Source organism: Psammomys obesus, unplaced genomic scaffold (assembly GCF_907164565.1).
Source record: "Psammomys obesus unplaced genomic scaffold, mPsaObe1.curated_primary_1811, whole genome shotgun sequence".
Taxonomy (NCBI): domain Eukaryota; kingdom Metazoa; phylum Chordata; class Mammalia; order Rodentia; family Muridae; genus Psammomys; species Psammomys obesus.
This window is the reverse complement of record NW_026585644.1, coordinates 38,498,373-38,513,200: the sequence shown is the minus strand read 5'-3', so window position 1 is coordinate 38,513,200 and position 14,828 is coordinate 38,498,373. Positions and strand designations below refer to the sequence as shown.

Sequence of the window (14,828 nt, the reverse complement as noted above, 5' to 3'; positions counted from 1 at the left end):
CAAACACCCCATTGACAAAAGAGAGACTGACCCAGCACAGCTCTGGAGAAGATGCCAGAAAGGAGATGACTGCTTGGCAATGTGGCTTGAGACTACTCCAACCCATCAGCCATCCCACCCTGAAGTAAAAGGAGACTAAATTAACAGATTGGTTCTTTCACTTGATTTCAGAAACCCTTGTCCTTCTGGGCTATTTCTTTTCTTCCTGTTTCTCTTTTACCCACTAGGGTTCCCAGCTGGGTGCTGACGAAGTGTTCAGTTAAAACTTTCTCAATCCATCCACTGGCACCCAAAATCAACCATTCACTACCTGTGTGCCCACTCTTCACCCACCCACCCTACTCCTCAATGGCTTCCCTAAAAGATCTAAATAGACCCTAAATCATAGCTCCTGTTCCCACCTCATTTTATTGCAGTTTTTCACTAATACTGTCTTTTACAGGAGAAACTTTGGGACATACTTTCCCCCCACCCCGCTCTTTAAGGCTAGTATGACTATAGAAAAGAGAAGCAGATAGTTAAGGGATGTTTGGAATTGGTAAGCATTCATAAGCAAAATCCATTTATGAAAGAAATTTCTTAAGGTGTTGGGACTACTTTATGAAGAGGGATCATAAAATGTTAGATTCCAAAGGCAGCCGAAACCAGAAAGAAACTAGGAGTGGAAATTATTCACATCATATAAATAAAAACATGGAAAAATACAAGGGACAAGTGATTTATGCATGGGACCCAAAATTGAGCAACTCAAGCCAGAATCTAAGAATTCCTCACTTTGACTTTTATAGAGAGATTATTAAGCTCAGCTGCCGCCTTCAGTATTTGTTTCCACTAACATGGCTAAAAAAGCATTTCACTCTGGCATTTTTGCTATGGGGCAGCTGACATTATATGCCACGAAGAGCTAAGAGCCTGGATCCTAGTGGCTGATGGTGGAGTGGTAATTTGGGTATATCATTTCTCTGCTTGCGCTCTCTTGATTTTGAAGTTAAACCACACTCACACTTCCACCTCAGCCAAGCCTGTGTCTATGACACAAACACAAAGTCTCAACAAGTGTAAATGTTTCCATTGCCAAGTCCACTCTTTTATCATTTTTGGACAGTAATGTAGCCAGGCTAATGATTCCACAAGCTTGTAGTATCTGAGCTCCCCCGTTTATACTAAGTTTTTCCAAAGAATGATGTGCTCATGCTAGGCTGCTTGAGGAACCCTGTGCTGGCCTCCTTGTGCTGGAATGCCTAGAGAACGCAACTGAACTTACCAATAACTAGACAAAGGTACAAACCACCATCCTGTTTAATGAACTTCAGAAGTGAAAGCATCCAAAAGCATCACAAAATAAGTATGTTTGCCAGCAAATAATTTTATTTTAAAAATCAGTATCCTGTGTTTCAGATACATGGGTACTGGAAGAATTCGAGAAGGCAAAAGTGCCTTTGCCACAAACTGCTTCTGTCACAGTCAGTACCGGTTTCGAAGCTGGTTGCTTAGGTCTTGCAGCTCTGCCTCCAGAGCATTCATAGCTGCTATTTCATTGGCTAGTTCTCCAGAGACTTCTCCACTTGCCACATCTATAAAATTTTGCTGCAATGTAAAAACAGTATGACCATCAAAAGATGAAAATTCCTTCCAAGCAATATAGATTCAGTACTGAATCAATATAGCAGAATAGAATCCCAGTGCCCTTTGCATGATGTGACTGTAACAGCGCAGCAGCAATGCAGCGTTTGCTTAGACCCCAGAAAAACACAAGCCTAATAATTAAGTAACAAACCCAAATAGTGTTCCTGAACTTACAGATTCAAGAGCTGACTATAGCACAGCAGTAGAGCACTTGCCTAGAGTGGCCAAGGCCTTAGGTTCAAACCCCTCATTTATCCTTTATAGCAACTGCCTTAAATGTTGACTGCACTTGTCAATGTTATATAATAGTATTCAGATGAATGAGCATCATTCATCCAAACAAAATGCTATTTACTATGGAAGCCTAGTGAGTCAGGAAATGCAAACAAGAAAATCAGCTTCAGGATTTTATGACCATACACAGGCAGAGAGGAAAGGTAGGTTTGCATACATTTGCATCTAACAGGCATGTGTCTCACTGTGACATATAATTTATTTGGCTTGCTATACATATTTTATACATCTTGAATAGATTTGTACTGTTGAATAATACATCCTAACAGACTAACATAAACATTGCTGCAGTGTGTTGAGTAGAAAAAAACATCTTGTAGGCAAAGAACCTGAACACCCACAGCATCTTTCCAAACCTGAAATCATAGTACTTACAAAATCATCATGGATCTACATTCCTTCTCAGTGAGGAAGGAGCAGAGAGAAACTGAGGCTTAGAAAGAATGAATAATCTGCTGGGAATCAAAACTCCTCCTCCTCCTAGGCTCCTGACTCACAGCTCCCTGGGCTCCACCCACAGCCTTCATGCCATTCTTGGCAGTGGCCAGGTGCTGAGGACAGAGGAGTTGCTCTGACCTGACAGGACATGGTCTAAATGGCCTGTGACTTCTCACAGGTCTCTTTAAACTGACTACAACTTTACAGTTTCTGTGCATGTGCTAGTATTGATAAGACAGTTGTTTGTTTAACTGGGGGTGGGAGGAAGGGCTGGCTCCAGTAGATGATTTCCTGAAGTCTCCAAGCAGGCAACAGAAGAAAGAGCTGTGCAAACCAAGCCTGCTACAAGCTTTAACGATAATCTCTACTACCTTCACTTTGTAAAAGGCAATTCAGTTTGCCAAACCCAATTCAAAACTACAAAAAGCATATTTTCTGATATAAAACCAGAGACACCGTCCCCATCACAATCAAAAGATGCTTCTAAAGTCACATGAGGCAATTCTCCCCAGTTTTGAATGATCCATGGGAAACTAGTAAGCACACCTTTTTTTCTTTTTCTTTTAGCAGTAGTGACATGAGGCTGATGACCTTTCATCCCACAGTTTTAATGAACTCACAGGTCATTCTCACCTTTGCTTTGGATAACAAGCCACGGAAATTAAGCCGTGCTGAAGAAAGTACTTGTACAGCTTCCTGAGGACTGGATTTGTTCTCACTGCATTTTATAGCCACTGCAAGATAAACATAGGGAAAGCATTATAGAACTGATCATCTACAGATACAACAGCAGCTATCTACTAAGAATTTATAATAATAACTTGAGAAGTCTTCACTTCTCTGGCTCTTCCCTTCACCTTTTTCTCGGTGGTGGTATGGGGAAATCAAGCCCAGGCCTAAGCACACTAGGCAAGCACTTGTCTACCACTGAGCTACACTCCCTCTATCCTTCATCCTTCATATAGAAAAACACTGCTAAGGAGAATTTTGAAAAACATGGTGCATTTGGGTGAGTTACACAGGCAGGGATCCCACACACATATGTGCATGCACATACCCAAGCACACATGTGCTCACACACTAATGAGTTAGCCAAGCAAACAAACAAAGCCTTACTGAAAGCGAGGCACACATAGAGGAGCAAAACAGATGCAGTACATCTCACGTGGCTGTCCACTGTCCCAAGTCTCTAAGGAGGATTCAGCAAAGCGACATGCCAGATATGCCACGCTAAAAAGCTTGCTGCATTTTTATACCCAAATCTTACAGCATTCTGGAAGAACTGGCACCAACAATCTGCAGGTCTTCATTTAAGGAGTGTAACCACGGCCAGGCTCATCTGGCATCAGGAGGGAAATCACTCATCCCTAGAAACTCTGCCTCTAGCATGCTGAGGAGCCTGTTTCTCTGAGATGGGTCACTCTGAATGAGCACACTCCTCCCTGGAGGAGGACTGCCTGTTAATGCCTTGTAAGAACAACTGAAGAACTCTGCACAAACAGGTGCCGGGATCTTTCCACTGTTTTTTAAAATTAAGTTAATGAGCTGGAGATGGCTCAGGGGTTAAGAGTACTTGCTGCTCTTCCAGAGGATCAGGGCTCAATTACCAGCACCCACCTGGTGGTTCACACCATCTAGACCTCACCTCAGGAGATCTGATGCCCTCTTCTACACGCTACAGGCTGCACACAAATGTGCACATAGAGGAAAAACATCCACACACATAGAACAATATTTTTTAATTATGTTCACTAAATTCAAAAGCAGGTCCTATCTTAAAACTACAATGTCACAGACCATAGCTGCAAACTCTAAGCAATCAGAAGAAACAGCCTGCAGCCTGGCAAAATACCTTTGTCAGTAATTAATATCCGTGGATGGCAAGAACTGGGCTTGATGTTTCTATTTCAGAATAACGATTAGACGTGAACAAGCCTCATGTCGGATGCACACTAGTTAACAATGTTAAGCCCATTTTCTGAGGCCCAGACAATCAGATAATGAGGACTCTCTTTCTCAGTAGGGAGGCATTGCTGTCACCACAAAAAAAGGTATACAGTTTGCTTCCTGCCTAGCAGCTTATACTAGAAACACCTGTAGCTCTTCTAGTTTTAAAATGTCCTTCATTTTTTAAGCCAGGCATGGTAGTGCATGCCTTTAATTCTAGCACTCAGGAGGCAGAGGCAGAACCCAGGATCTCTTTGGGTTCAAGGTCAGCCTGGTCTACACAGTGACTGAATTCCAGGCCAGCCAAGACTACATAGACCGTGTCTCAAAAATCAATCAATCAATAAACATAATTTTCATTTTGAAGAAAACAAGAAGCAAGGAGGACACACATTCTATTAGCTCCCGTCTCAATCTCACTTCTAAAGGCTTTAGAGACAGAGGTGGGGGTGACAGAGAGGGCAGAGAGAACCGCAATGACTGGACATGGCCGTCCTCCTGAAGCTGCAAACAGCCCCGGGCAGCACTGCAGTGGAGGGTCCCCTCACTCTATGACTGCCGTGGTGTCTCCATCATGCTGAAGCCCATGGCAATGCTTACCCTTGGCAATCCATCAGGCACCAAGACTTACACACTGCCATATTTCCTTTTCAATAGGAACAGTGTTGGGGGAAGACAGACGAATAATGGGAAGGGAGTAGCAGAAGCCTGGCTCATTCTTGGAGTACCAGTGTACAATGCAACAAAGACAAAGGTAGAGTTACTGTCACAAATTTAAAGCATCCACTCAAACATGCTTGTGATGCTGGAATGCAACACATAACCCATTCAAGAAGGCAAACCCCAGAGAAAAGACACTCATTCTTCCCCAAGAGTCACCCTCTGGAAACGGTACCAACAACAGCTTAAATCCTGTACAAAGTTGCCAGAAGAGGATTACTTCTCCGACCTGCACAGTTATGGTGGACAGGCTTAAAGCCAGCACTTGGTGATGAAAGAAACTATGTGGGTCTGACCATCACAGAGCTGGCTGTTCACAGAGATGTTTACAGAGGGCAAGCTGAACTGGAGAAGACATTCTTCAGAGGAAATCCCACCCTGCTAAATGTACTCATAATACACGTCAGTGGGGGCTCCCAACACATAATACCATACCCACAAAGGCCAAAGCAAAGGACTGAGCCGCACCTGGCCAGCACAGGCCACAGAATTGCAGCACCTCCAAAACAGCCTTCTCCTGTAATCACCTCCGACTTTCTATCTTCCAGCCCAGAGTTCAGCCCTCTACCTTATTTGCCAGTTCTAGGTGGTCCAAAAACTGGACATTTTACATTCTTCCAGTCACAGATCTGAAAGGCCATGGGCAGAATTATTAACTACTAAGCCCATTCTGAACCACTTGAATGTTCTGTGACTTCTTTATAGGCACTTAAACTTTATCCCTGTCCCTCACTTTTGTCTTTTGAGTTCCTTATCAAACAGTTCCTTATCAAACCAGATCCTCTACTTCAAAAGAAATCGGGTGGGAATGGTAGAGGTTTGTATTTAAACGACCTGTAACATATTGTTAAGTAATGAAATGCTCTTGCAGATTCTTCCCAACAGCATAGGTAGGTATTCTTCCATTTTTACCTACAACCAAACAAAGGCCCAGAGCAATTAAGTCATTGACTCAACATCACCCAGCAAGCATGAGGAAAAGGTGATCCTGAAGCCTTAGTGTCCCTGGTTCCCAAGCTGTCCTTCTCACTGTTCCTTGCTGGCTTCTACTTGCTGTCACTAGCAGGGGCAGTAACAGTTAGGCAGAGAACTAGGAGGCTCACAGTCCTTGGAACTCCGTTCTTGCTGCCAGGACTTTATTAACTCACTGGAACTGTATTCCAGGGTATCTCATACCCACATTCAAATGTCAATGCAATAATGCACCGCTGAATTTAACTGGTATTTTTTCATAATGAGAGAGTGACCTAAGCCTGCCCTGTATTTATCTAACAAGCAAACAATTTTATTATAGGTAAGAATATCTCCCCTCCAAATTAGACTCTAAATTACCCAAGATAGGGATTATATTCTGTATTTTTTTATATGCCATGGCTTTTCATATAATGCTAAATACTCCAGAGATATGCATATTTTGATTATTTTTGCACTTCCATTTATAAATTAAGACTATAAGTTAATGAAATGCTAATGATTTTCCTTAATACAACATAATCAAGAAAGGCTTTGTGGGGAGTAAAGGTTTTTTGGTAGTAAAACTATTTCACTCTCTAAGGGTTGTAACTCTGTCACTTATTCAAGCAGTTTTTAAGCCTCTGTCCTATTTTATCTATTACACCACAGTGTTGTATAGATCTTTCTGAATGAAATACGACAGTAGAAATACACTGAAGTAATCAGGAAGTACCTGCAATAGAACGTGATTTCTGACTGACACTAGTTTATCAGTGAAGAATGCATTAGAATTGGATATGGATGTCAAGTACCATGTGCGAGTCCTATGGCTCTTTGAACAACTTCCTTAAATGCTGTAACATCTTTCTCCCAACAACTGGACTGTGTGTCACACTTGTACGCCTTTGAGAGACACTGGAATGCCTAGGAAACAAGAAAGAACAACATTCAAAACAACAAGTAGAATACACATTTCAAATTGTTTCCTGGAAATCATATGGAACTAATTCCAAACTGAAAATTTAGCATCTGTATTGTGAGGCAGAATCTCTGTAACGACCTCAAAGAGAGACTAGGATGCACATCCAATAGCAACAAACAACTTCAAGAAACCAAGGCCGTATCTGGACAGCCACTCTTCCCAGAACCAGGAAACTGTGAAAGCCAGGCCTGGAAATCTGTAAGAAGTGTGCAGACTGCCTCCGGCCATCAAGCTGAGAGACTGCAGTAGGAGACTGAGGCATGATCTTTGGGAAAGTAGAAAGTGGCTAACAGGTATATAATTTAACAGTGTTTAAAATGCTCTTTTGTTTCATCTTTAAAAATCTTGATGGAGAAGTCTCAGACTGAGACTCAGAAGTCTCAGTCTCTTATTTGGGAAAGAGTACAAAATCAAGAGGAAATGGAAGGACATAAAGTAGGAGTGTGTGCATGAGATATGTGTTCTGAGAACTGACAGGGCCATGGTGGGAGCCAGCTGTGCATGCTGGAGGGAGAACAACTAAGCATCCCGAGATTAACTGTACCGTGCCTAATTCCAAACCCGCACAAGGAGTGCATTTGATTTGCTGTGGATGTTTTGAAAAGAAATGCAAAACAATGAGCCCAACCTTGGAAACTCCGGGCTCTTGGGGGCTTGAAGACCAGAGGCTAGCGGCACAGATGGAGAGGGACTGGCCATCCACTGCCTTTCAAGAAGGCAAGGTACGCCCTGCAAAGTGTCAAGCCCTTGCCATTTCCTGCTCCCATCTCTTTAGTTAATTTGTTCCATTTTGTAGCCTCATCTCAGATCTCAACAGTCTTTGTTTTGTTTTTAACAAAGAGCCTGTGCAAAGAGGCACAGGTAAAGGACTCCAGCATCTGGCGGCTGCAGGTCCCGTACGGCAGCAGGACAGAGACCCTTCCGCAGGAAACAGAACAACTGCAGCAGAAAAGCTCAAGAGATGTAAAATGACGAATGTTGTCTTAGCATGCCCATAATTCAAAGTACTTAAGGCTGAATTTGAAGGCTGGGGAGATGGCGCAGTCAACAAAGCAGCTGCTTTCTCAGCTCAAGGACCTGAGTTCAATCCCCAAAATAGTGTGGTTTAAGAAAAAAAAAAAAAAAAGATAGACAAAGCAGCATGCATTTGTAATGCCATCACTGGGGAGGCAGAGACAGGGGATTCTTGGGGTTCTCTGGGCTCTCTCGATAAATTTTAAGCCAGTATCCAAAAAATGTGGATAGCACCTCAGAAATATCACCTGAGGCTGCTCTCTCACACATGTGCACATGTGCGTACAACACACACATATGCTGAATTTATGCATATTAGCTTTATGTTTCAGATTGATCTCATCTTTCACTCAAAAAGGCAGGCCTACTCTACTGTGGGAGCAAAGACAGAGGCCCAGCACTGACAGAGGTCTACGGTCCCTGTGGCGGCAAAGACAGAGGCCCGGCACTGACCTTCTCGTTCTCATCAGGCTTTTCACTCTGCCCATTTCCATGAACTTGGGCATAAAGTCTCCAGATTTCTCCATCACTGGTCACTCTTGAAGTTACTCTGCCAAACAACTCTTGCAGCTTGCCTTTGAGGCTGGAGGCGACGTCTCCACTTCGGTCAGTCATACCATTAACCACTGCCCTGACCAGAATTTTAAGGACCTTTAAAAATGCACAGAAGGAAATAGTGAGCTAGGAGCCACCAAATAAGAGAGCCAGGGCTCCGCTCTGCCATCAGACACTGAGTAATACGTCCTTATTTGCATTACACATTTTCAAAGTGAAACAGAAGGCGAGCCACCACTGTCGGTTCCTCAAGAGGGTTCTTTTGTCATGACCTTGAATCCAGAGCTCGTCTCTTCTTAGAGACCAGGCTGGCCTTGAACTCTCACAGAGATCTGCCTACTTTTGGAATTCATTACCACACCTGGCTTTTTTTTTTTTTTTTTTTTTTTTTTTTTTAAAGATTTCTCACTGCTGTTTCAGTTCAACTGCATGGCTGGCAAACTCTTGGAATCTGCCCATCTCTAGCACCACCCTGCAGCACCATGGTTACAGACGTGTGCCTCTGTGCTTAGTTTTTCTGTGGGTTCTGGGAACAGAACTCAGGATCTCGTGCTTGCATAGCAAGCACTTTAACCCTGAGCCATCTCTCAGCAACCAGGCTGAGCTCTGGTGAAGATGATGAGATGGTGCCAGTGCAGCAACCAGGGCGCCTCCTACATGCCCAGCCCTATGTGCACATTCATCCCAGTCAGTGACATGTGCTCTCTGTGCACTCTGCAAATTAAGAAACTGGAACCTCTCCAAGTCATACATGTGGGGAGATGTATGGATTTGAACTCAAAATCCAAACCCTGTATCCTGCTCTCGAATATTTACCGTATTACTTAACAATGCACAGCTCCCTACTTCTCCTTATCCGAGTCTTTCACTTTTATGAAATATATAATAAGCTAGAAACTTTTAGCATTGCACTGTTCTTTGCTAAATCTAGAATCACCCAGAGACAGATTTTTGTTTTCTAAGTTGTCTTAATTAAAATTTCTCCTCAGACATTAGAGCTAATATAAAACAAGAGAAAACAAAATTCCCATTTGTCAACTGGCTGAATACAGGCCTACTCATCTTTATTGTGTGTAAGCTTTATAATACACTACATAAACTGTTTTATCTTACCTTTGACATTTAACATTAAGATATTAAATTTCTCTCTCTTTTTTCATATGCTCTTACCAGATTCAAGCTATTCCCTGGGCCTCAGAACCACAGCCTGTGCAGTCAGGCAGGCTGCTTCCATGTGTGGTCCGTTGCTGGTAGCAGAAGTATAAATAACACCAAGCACACGTCTCTGTACCTAAACACCTCTCTCATTCTGAAGCTTCCCTTGGATTAAAATTTCAAGAACAAAATCATAGAATCAAAGAGGACGGAGGGAAGGGTTGGGAGAGGATGAGAGAGGGAGCTACAGCTGGGATACAAAATGAATAAATTGCAATAAACAAAAAAATAAATAAAAAGGGAAAAAAGGAAGCAGTAAAAGAATTTTTTTTTAAATTGTGGAATTAAAGGGAATAAACATTTTTAGGATCCCATGAACTGGAAATACTCCAGAGGGCACAGTCAGGTTACACAGAGATGGTCACTTTACTCTGTATTACCAGCACTGAAAGGGAAAATGTGTTCTATGAAAGGTGTTTTTTAAAGGTATCACTGAAATTAAACTTCACCATTGCCTTAAACTTTTCCAAATGTTTGTGAGCTAAATATATTCCCTTTCCAAGAATTAACATTTTTTCTTAATATACACTGACCCTGTTTTTCCCCAATGTAAAACAGTTTTATTGTTCATTATAAACTAGCACATGCTGCTAGCTCCTCTGACTCCCAGCCCCACATACCACTTGAAAAAGCAGCCAATTGTTGGGCTCTGAAGGAAACTAACACAAAGAACAGGAGCAGTCAGGGAGGGAGGGGAGAGGTGTCAAGGTTCAGAGATGGCAGGAAAATTAGTGCAATGTGGCCTTTTTTCTTTCACCTGCTACCGATATGTCATGTGCCATCAGCATGGCCCAACTGAAACAGAGCAGTGCACGCTCAGTGCAAACCAGGGACTGAGGGAGCACACCAGGGCAGGATCCTAGCTGTCGGGGAGAGGGCAGGCAGCCTGGCTCTTCTCTCAAGGATCTTCCACAAGCTAGAGTAAACTGACTGCTCAGATGATGAAGGCAGGAAAGTATTTGCCTGGCAGTGTTGGGAGCTAGGAACCAGTTAACTAGTGATAGAAAGAGCAGTCAAGGGCTGAGTACTCTCTATGGTTCAGTTCAGCAAGGGCTCCAGTTCGGTCTTGGGTGTTAGCCTCTCCCACCAATACACATTATCAGTCAAACTGCCAGTTTTTTTGAGGGAAACATGAGACAACAGGGAACAACCAGAGCACCTGAAAAGAGCACTCAGTCCAAGATAAACTGAACCCATAAGGAAGAGCTTTAGGCTCAGAATTATCTACCACACAGAGAGACTGAAGGAATGAATGAACGCCCCTGAGAGCCTCACTACAAAAAAGAAAAGTAGTTAGGGGACCAAGCGTGGGGCACTGACACAGAGAAGGAAAAGGGAGGGGCTGAGAAAGGGGCTAGACAGCAGCTGGTGAGGTAAGAAGCAAAAAGTTCCCAAACCAGGGAAAGTCAGTGTCCAAAGAAGAACAGTGATCAGCAGTGCTCAAGCGGGCTGGCAGCCAATGGCCAGGCATTGAGGGCGTGGTCACACACCCTGTCAGCCGGCCCCTTGGGGAGAGGGGGCAGAGAGGTGCTGGAACAGAGGGAAGTAGGGCCTTTGGTTAGTTTCTTGGCTAAACTATTTTCACACACTTAAAAACAATGCTAATTTTCAAACCCTAGGACAAGAGGTAAATGTACCCAGTGATACTTTTCTGTTTGTACCATGACATGTTAAAGGGATAAATTTACTCTCTGGAGATTTTATTATAAAGAGAGGTTTACTTGTTTTTTTCTTTGACACTAGGTCAATTACACTGAAGAGTTCTTTCGTCTGTGAACACCCTGTGTGGGTATGCACACCCTTCTGGATCTAATAAGAGTTTGAACCCTCCCCCTGATTAAATACATACCCGTATACACAATTTTTATCTTGGTATTTAATTTTATAATCTCCTAAAGGCAAACAATAGGCCTTCTTTAGAAATTCCAATTTGTTCCTCATGGCCTGGTGTTTGAGTGTTCTCTCTCAGTATTACAAATGACTAAATGCATGCCTCTTATTTTAAAATAGGTGTGCATGTGGTGTGTGTGTATACTGCATGCACTGTGGGTTCCAGGGAATGAACTCAGGTTGCCAGCCTTGCTAGCAGGCAACTTTACCCATTGAGCCATCTTCTAGCCCTACCAGTCACTCTTTAAAAATTTACTATCTTTCTATCAACTCCTATTTCGCCCCAGTGCTGGAGATTGCACTCAGGGCTTCACACATGCTACAAGCACACAATCTTCTGCTGCCTGATAGCCATTTCCTGTCCTTAGAACCATTCTGCTATTCCTAGGTATCCAAACCACTGACAGTGCCAACTAAAGGAAAGCCCTGGTCATGATAGTTGAGGGTTCTCTGGCTTCCCCTCCAGGTACCATGCACCTCTGCTGCTCGCACCAGCTCCCAGTAAGGTGTTAGATCTGTTCTTGAGACTTCCTCGATGCACACCACACTCTCACAGTCAGGCCTACAGCTATTTTCTCCATCAAAGGGAGTATAAAATTGTGGCAAAACAGCTTCCCCAAATTCATGTCCACCTTGGGCCTCAGAATATGACTGATCTTGGAAAATAGGGTCTTTGTAGGCATAGTTAGTTAAGGTAAGGTCCTATTGGACTACGGTGCTCCCTACATCCTGCAGCTGAGACTGGGGTCGTCCCATTGATTTCTTCCTTGTAAAAGGAGAGGACTCAGACATACAGTGAAGGAAGTACAGATATGGCTGAGTTTGGAGCCTCAACAGTATAAGAGAAGGAAGGTCCAGGAAGCTCCCCCACCCCCAGAACGTTTAGTAACATGATTTTGGAATTCTGGACTCCAAAGTCAAACCAAGAGAACAAACTTCTACCTAAGACACCAGGTTTGTGGGAAGTTGCTGCAGTAGCACAAGGAAACTCATGAAGCAGCTCTAAGGAGACAACATGGAGAACATTTACATAAGCCTTCCCAGACACCCAGCCAGGCCTGGCTTCAGTGCTGGCAGCCACAGAACAACGGCACCCTCACAGCCCGTCCCCGCTAAGGCTGCTGACCACATACTTCATGCACTGTCCACAAGTATTCCCATGTGAAGTTTGAAATATCAAATCTCCTGATCTTTTATGATTTCATGACTATGTGTTTCCTCCGCCCCCAAGCTCATTAAAATATCTATCATATTTCCCGGTGATGCTGTTATATTTTACCTCTTTGACGATGATGATGATAACATTTAAAATGCATTTGCATGCACCAGGCCACACCCATTACAAGTATTAACTCATTTAATCCTCCCAACACACAGGTGAGGTAGACGGTGTTTCATCCCTATCTTAGGGAACTGAGGCAGGAAGTGGTTAATTACCCTGCCCAAGGTCACACAGCCAGTGGCTTGCAGACAAGCGGGAGACAGACTCAGGCTAATTCCCAAGTCCACACTTACACACAAGATCATTCTGTTTAGAACTCCAAGTGAAATATTTTGTCCAGTTGAAAGTATTCTGATCTACAGCTTGATGCAGAACTTAACTTCTTGGGCTTAATGTTTGGCCAACCACTTTGTACATGCTGAATATTCTATTCTTATCCCACAGATATTAAAATGTGACATTATCATGCAGTAAATTCTCATAATTGACTTGAATCTGTTCATGAATTCTACATTCAGTTCCCCTTCATTCCTGTAGCAGATGTTAACTCTTTATATCATAAAGATATTATTAGCTTTTTGCCTTTCCTATTTGTTATAAGTATTTGTCACATGTTTTTTTTAATGTGGTCATAAAAATTCCTTACAGTTTTTCTTTATTGCCTCAGGGTTCAAGAACTTTAGTAAGCATTCTCTTCTATTCTTAATGTTTCTAGGAGACAAAGTATTTGGCATATAGTTAGTCCATTTGGAGTTCATTTGGTATATCATTAAACAATCTAAATAAAAATTTGAAGCCTGGTGCTTAAAAAAATGATGTAGGTCATTATGATAAATATGGGACAGAGAAATAAAATAAAATTATCTAACTCAATCAAAAGCACAGTCTAGCTTTTCGCCAAGATGGCGCAGAAAGTGAAGAAGGGAATCCTGGCTTCCTATGGCCAAAGCCTAAGCAAAGGCCCTGAAAGCCAAGAGGGCAGTGCTGAGAGGCACTCACAACCACAAAAAGAAGAGCTATACCACCCACCCTCCAGCCCAAGACCTGAGGTTCTTGAAGCAGCTCAAATACCCCCTTAAGTGCACTCCCAGGAGAAACAAGGTTGACCACTGTGCCACTATCATGTTTCCCCTGACCACTGAGTGAGCCACGATGAGACAGAAGACAGTTCATGTGGTGGATGAACAGAAAAGCAGAAGGTGGTCTGTGCATCTGATGGAATACTCCAGCCTTAAAACTGGAAAGTAAAAGGATGTGATGACATATACTTCACAACTTTAATAAGTCTTGAGGACACTGTGGTGTGAACTAAGCCAGTCACAGGGAACACAGGCCCTGAGTGTGGCCAGAATCGGCAGCGCAGAGCAGGACAGCCGGCCTGGGAGGGGAACAGGGAGTGGTTTCAGGGACGAGATGACCACTTTGGCGAGAGCTGAAAAGGGTCCCCAGGGGAGGGAGGGTGACTGTACGACACTGCTGATGTATCCCACACCACTCTATGCCTAAAGACGCTTGGGATGGTAAATACGTGTGCCTACTGCAGTAAAGAATAGAAAAAGACATTTTGTTAAGCAGTGGTAACGAATTCATGTGGTAAGTTCGCAGGAGGAGGAAAACTGGAGAATCAGTCATGGAGGGCTGCAGGGGTGACATTTTGAGGAAGAGGGGAATGACAGCAAATGACACATATGATGAAGCCCATCAATTTGTATGTTATCCTAAAAAAAAACATATAAAAGATTTTATAACCTTGGGTTTGATAAAGATAGGAAAGCACAAAAGAAAAAAATTGTTGTGTTATATTTCATTCAGAGGCAGGCAGATGTCTGTGAGTCTGAGGCCACCCTGATCTACACAGCAAACTCTAGGGCAGCCAAGACTGCACAGAGAGACCATGTTTTCTCTTCCCAATGACTTTAGCTCCTATCAAGTTGACAAAAAAAGTAACCAAGATAGCAAGATATTGTTAAT

General features: G+C 43.0%; 1 protein-coding gene across 2 annotated transcripts in view; it reads right to left on the bottom strand.

Annotated features, from left to right (window-relative positions):
- Positions 1 to 1,346: 1,346 nt before the first annotated feature.
- The window catches only part of Ttc27 (tetratricopeptide repeat domain 27), a 123,808-nt gene continuing 110,326 nt past the window's right edge, over positions 1,347 to 14,828 (bottom strand). For both annotated transcript variants that reach the window (XM_055618255.1, XM_055618264.1), the window contains 4 exons: positions 8,429 to 8,626; positions 6,792 to 6,903; positions 2,992 to 3,092; positions 1,347 to 1,587 (listed from right to left, as the gene is read on the bottom strand). In XM_055618255.1, the coding sequence (XP_055474230.1) occupies positions 1,465 to 1,587; positions 2,992 to 3,092; positions 6,792 to 6,903; positions 8,429 to 8,626 (534 nt within the window). In that variant the 3' untranslated portion in view covers positions 1,347 to 1,464. The remainder of the gene's footprint in view (positions 1,588 to 2,991; positions 3,093 to 6,791; positions 6,904 to 8,428; positions 8,627 to 14,828) is intronic.